Below are 6,000 nucleotides of genomic sequence, written 5' to 3' on the forward strand. Positions count from 1 at the left end.
TTTTCCAAAATATTGAACATATTATTCCACTCTTTTGCTTATTGTGAGTTAAATGATACTTTTTGAATGGTTATTTTGTTGTTAAAAACAAAACTTTTGACATTTGACTGCTGTTATTTTGAGAAGTGCATTATAGCTGATATATTTTATAATATTTTATATACATATATACTATATATACATATGGGCCATTCTACAGAATTGGTGCAAAATGCTGTCCCACACCCAAAAAACACATTTAAAAAGCATTTAGGTATTCAAATCTTAGATGTTTACTAAGATCCTTCTATTATCTATTGAAACCCACAATAATATTTAAAATATTAGTAAGCTAAAAGTGTGTCCCGCCTTTTTCATGTCACTACCAAAACAATGTATGTTTTAGTCCGTTGGTCGAGAATGATTTTAACTACACCCCTAAATTTATGATCAGGAAATATTCCTGTGTCCTCGTCTCTCACAGCTACAAGGTGTGAGTGGATAGGTCCAATCATTTTGAGGTAAATGTGTTCACAGAACAATCTGTGTAACTTTAAGGAACGTCACTACCGAACACCTTTTTTCTGCAATTAAGCACACTTTTTTGGGAGTTATTCCATAACATTTAGTTTTAATATGTGTACCACTATGTGTCGAGTTTAATATGTATTCAGAACTGTGCTAGCTAACCATGTGCTGATTAGCATCTTTGAGCTGAGTATGTAAAATTGTCACAACTGAATCAGTCACTGCTGAAACATGTGGTGGAGTTTCGGTAGTGACATCTTTGGGTTTTTTGGGAGTTAACCCATTGAATTGTCACTACCGAAACAGTCACGACCGAAACATGTCATCATTGTTTCGGTAGTGACAAAGGGGAACACATAATCCTCATATTTTGGGGAAATAAACAAAATTTTAGTACAGTTATGCGATTTTTTTGTATTTTAATATTTTTAGTATGTGAGTTAAAATTCTGTAATGTGATGTGGTCGCTACCAAAGCGTTACTGTCGCTACCGAAAATGTGCAGTCATTACCGAAACATGGGATGTTTTGTCAAAAGTAAAGTATACTGAATTATCAACTAGTATGTTAAGATAGTTTTCGGCTCAGTGTATATTCAGACTAATAAATCCTTAACTTTGAAATCAGTATGATCAACTTTTTGCCTTTTACAAAGAAACATTTGATTCAGAATTCAACAAATCTCATATTACACATGAAATATTGTTAAAAATGTAATTGTTTTTGATTTACCTCTGAAATTTTTTTTAAGAAAATAGCAAAAAAGTATATATTTACAATGTAGATGTAAGCAAAATCTTAATAGGTCAATATAACTCTTCTAATTAAATTATTATTACTGTGTTCCGGTAGTGACAAATTTGGGGAGAGGACAAATATTCCATACATACACATTTTTTTTGGAAAAAGACATTTTTTTCAAGACGTTTCCAACTCTGACTTTGAACCAGTTCTGTAGAATGGCCCATATAGTTTTGTTTGCACTCAACATCATCAAATTAGGTCATTTTAGGCCTCTTTTTCAAATCAGCAGGGTTTTATTTTTTAGAGGTGTTATGATTCTGTTTCTCATTTTATCATCTTTTTTTTTTTTTTGATAATGAAACGTGTTGTTAGTTATTCATTTTGGCTCATATTAAAATATATGAAGATGCATTTGGACACAATTATATGATTAAGTACGAAAGTCTTGGGGTAATTAATAGGAATTTTGTTCTCGTTTTGTGTCCCACTGAAAAATAACAGCATGTTTGTGTTTGGACCAACATGAGACTGAGTAAACAATGACAAAGTTTTTTCTTTTTTGGGTGAACTATTCTTTTAACTAATACATCTCTTAAAAGTTCCCTGTATTATGATCTTTGAGAAAGTTTGTGCTCGTGCTGCGCTGTATCTTTCACTAATGATGGTGTTTAACAGCACGGCTTAGTATCTGCTGAGTCACAGCTGTAGGTAAAGTTGCTTACGGCTCAACCAAAATGAGTTTAAACAAACGTTAATGACAGTGAACCGTTATTCTTACCATGTGTTTTAATGCAAATAGATCCAGTTTTAATATGCATAAAGCCACATGATATTGCTAGAGTATAAAAAACGTGTCTTTATAAACAAGACTTTCAGTTTATAATTCAGTTTAAAATAATGCATAAAGCCTGACAGGCATTTCACGGCCATTTCTGTACTGTCATTTATTAAATGGTAGCACATCCCAAAGGCAAATTTTAGTGTAAATTTCTCAAGAAAAATCTGAGAAGCAGGAGACTATTTGCTGTCCATTTAATATCATTTAAAATGTACCAAAGAGATCACATGTGGGATTTAATATCATTTCTTCAAGATATTCTTTCCATTCACTATGTCTCTTCTCTTGCTTCTGTTTTTCTTTCACAGCTGACCGTGGGAATCATGCAGTGTGCCGATCTGATTTCCATGGACTCTGGCGGAACGTCCGACCCTTACGTTAAAGTGTTCATCCTACCAGACAAGAAGAAGAAGTTTGACACCAAGGTGCACAAAAAGACCCTCAACCCAGTGTTCAACGAATCCTTTGTCTTCAAGGTAAGCTGTTTATTATTTTAAAATGACTCATTGTAATGTCAGTCATTTTGTTGGTCAAATATAGATGCATAAAGCATATCGAATAAAACGAAAATAGCGATGTGCCTCCAGTGATGTTGGTCTGTCATTAGTGTTTATTGGCGGTTTTCTGCAACACCAGCATTTCGGTCCTATTGCTTCCAGCAGCTTGTGAATGAGCTTTAGTTTCCCAGAGTCAGTAATGAGCTCCGGAGGGGCCGAGCATCCTCTGGTGGACACTGGTAGAGCTCTAATAGTCTCACTCGGAGAAAAGTGATCTAGGACAGGAACAATTGGCCGTCTTCAAAGCCCCTGCCTTACAGTGAGAACGGCTGACTGTGTTTCTAAAAATGGATCGACCGTATCTGCACACTGTATGAGTGAGATAGAGAAAACAAAGCCAAGTGAGGAGGAGGTTTTCGCATGCAAACGATGTGAAAAATAATTACACAAAAACACGATTAGAAAAATCAACTGTAAACTGAATGTAATTTTTTTTTTTATTATGTATTAAAATCTAATATTTTAATATTTAAAAAAATGTTTATCAGTTGTAATTCACATTAGTCACAAATATTTCATATATTTTAAGATACACTATATGATCAAAAACATTTATGGTTTGGATTCACAATCTCACACTTTTTAATATATGTGACCCTGGACCACAAAACCTCTTAAGTCTTAAGTCGCTGGGGTATATTTGTAGCAATAGCCAAAAAAAAACATTAATATATATTATTTAATACATGTTTTATAAAATAATATTAATTTTGTATTTTAATATTTTAAAAAATGATGTCACAAACTTTTAATATATTTTAAGATATTACACTATTTCCTTTTATTTTAATATTTAAAAATGTTTATAGGCTTTGCTTCACAAACTTTTATTATATTTTAATATATAAGAATAATTAATTAGAATATTCAACATTTTTTGTTTTAATGTGCTAAAATATATTTTAAGACACATTTATTGAATAATCTGTTTCTGCCTGTCTATCGATGGCAGAACTAAGCATCTCCTATATATAACAATCCTCAAAGGACAATATGTTCTATGCTCAGATTTATGACTCAGCACTGCAAAAACGGTTTGAAACACCTTTGTGTATAATTTATGTTGATTCTTCTCAATGGTTTCCATGTTAGATCGCATACGAGGAGCTGGGTGGCAAGACGCTGGTCATGTCTGTGTATGACTATGACCGCTTCTCCAAGCACGACATCATCGGTGAGGTCAAGCTACCCATGAACACTCTGGATCTGGGAAAGCCGATCGAGGAGTGGAGAGACCTGGATAGTGTTGAGAAAGAGGAGGTGATTATTAAAGAATCTGCTATTAGGATCTATTTTTAACTGATCCGAGACAGATTTGAAAAGAAAGCAAGCAGAGATGCTTTGGATCAGTACCTTCAAATCATAAATGATCACCCATTGATATCTTCTTCTTACAGCCGGAGAAGCTTGGTGACATCTGCATCTCTCTGCGTTACGTTCCCACTGCGGGCAAACTGACCGTTTGCATTCTCGAAGCCAAGAACCTGAAGAAGATGGACGTGGGCGGCCTGTCTGGTGAGAAACAAGCTGAGATATATGAGACCAGTAAGATATATTTCATATGTTTGATGCAATTAACTCGACATTTGACCTTTTGCAGACCCGTATGTGAAGATCCAGCTATTGCAGAACGGCAAGCGTCTAAAGAAGAAGAAGACTACGGTGAAGAAGAACACACTGAACCCTTACTACAATGAGTCCTTCAGCTTTGAGATCCCTCTGGAGCAGATGCAGGTAGAATTGAACTTATGTTTTTTTATTCTTATTATTTGTTTGGAAAAGTCACATCATGCAACATATTAGTACATAAGATGTTTTCATATTCATCATTGCTTTTCTGTACATTTTTCCAAGCAAACCAAGACAAAATACAAAGAAAAAAATAAAAAATCAAAGGAAAATAAATAAAAAATACCAGTAAAATTTTTTTTAAAGATTTTTAAGAAGATCAATGCAGGGTAGTAATATAATGTAATCAATTCTGATATTTTTTCAGATATATTTGAAACTTTTTCTGTTGACAAAATATAATTAATAACTTAAGACAGTATTACAGGCTGTAAACCAATTCTTTGTAATTGTTTTCTTAGAACCAGCTAACATTATTTTAAATAAATACTGGTAATCTGTAATATTTTATATTTGTTATTTTTTATTTTGGGGTGTAAAGCCCAAATAAAGCACTTTAAAGGAGACATATTATGCCCTTTTTTACAATATGTAATATAAGTCTCTGGTGTCCCCAGAATGTGTCTGTGAAGTTTCAGCTCAAAATACTCCACAGATCATTTATTATATCATTTTGAAAATGCCTATTTTGAGTGGAAGCAGAAACAGCTGTTTTTCGGGCCTGTGTCTTTAAATGCAAATGAGCTGCTGCTCCCCGCCCCCTTTTCCAGAATAGAGCTGTGCCATTACAGCTCGAACCTGCTAAAAACATCTGTTTTGGTTCTGATTATCATGTTTATCGCGCTGAAATCATGCGTTTTAAACTTCTGATATACGGTTTTCTGAGCGCACACATCCGAAGCACACGCACAGAAAGCGACTGTCACAGCATGTGAGTACTAAACTAAGTTCTCATTTACACACAAGTTTATGTTAAAAACACACATGAGTTACAAAAAGATTCGGTTATGTCTGTGAAGGTAAACAGCTGGGAAATAAATCGCTTGTTTATTTTAGATCTGTGTGGCAGCAGCAATAAACAGTAGCCTAAATACATCAATAAATCCACTGCTCTGTTGTCTCCTTGGAGGCTGGGACTCTAAACAGTGTTCTGTGCTCGTCTGTGCAGCCAAAGACAGAACAGTTATCATGTTTTGCTCAATATCCAATACATATTTTACAATTTTACATTTCCCTTAAAAGGATTTAATTTTATTACAACGCCAGAAAATATGGTAATAATTAGCATTTATATGCCTACATTGTATACAATGCAATAAATCATCTGGAAAAAAAATTAAATGTTTTTTTTGGATGGGCAGGTGTAATAAAATAATGTACTACATTTTTCGAATTCCCTCCTAAATGATGTTATAACAATTTCTACCAGAATAATGGTTGATTTTGATTTAAAATTTTGAAGAAAAAAAAAATATTTAAACATCTTCTTAACCACATGTTCTTGAACATACAGTAGAAACAGAAATATTGTGCAATATTAATACTAATTAACTTAATTAATACAAAACAAAACAACTGTTTTCCGTTTAAAGGGGTCATATGATTGATTTTCAATTGTTCCTTTCTCTTTGGAGTGTTACAAGCTCTTGGTGCATAAAGAAGATCTGTAAAGTTGCAAACACTAAAGTCTCAAAACCAAAGAGATATTCTTTATAAAAGTTAAGAG

The 6,000-nt window shown here is 33.4% G+C and overlaps 1 protein-coding gene across 1 annotated transcript in view; it reads left to right on the forward strand.

Moving 5' to 3' along the window:
• The window catches only part of LOC107740276 (synaptotagmin-2-like), a 42,971-nt gene that overhangs the window by 36,155 nt on the left and 816 nt on the right, over window positions 1-6,000 (forward strand). Inside the window, exons 5-8 of the mRNA XM_016552656.1 lie at window positions 2,397-2,564; window positions 3,738-3,905; window positions 4,043-4,160; window positions 4,246-4,379. Coding sequence (XP_016408142.1) covers window positions 2,397-2,564; window positions 3,738-3,905; window positions 4,043-4,160; window positions 4,246-4,379 — 588 coding nt within the window. The remainder of the gene's footprint in view (window positions 1-2,396; window positions 2,565-3,737; window positions 3,906-4,042; window positions 4,161-4,245; window positions 4,380-6,000) is intronic.

Source organism: Sinocyclocheilus rhinocerous, unplaced genomic scaffold, assembly GCF_001515625.1.
Source record: "Sinocyclocheilus rhinocerous isolate Xijiao unplaced genomic scaffold, SAMN03320098_v1.1 scaffold795, whole genome shotgun sequence".
Classification (NCBI taxonomy): Eukaryota; Metazoa; Chordata; class Actinopteri; order Cypriniformes; family Cyprinidae; genus Sinocyclocheilus; species Sinocyclocheilus rhinocerous.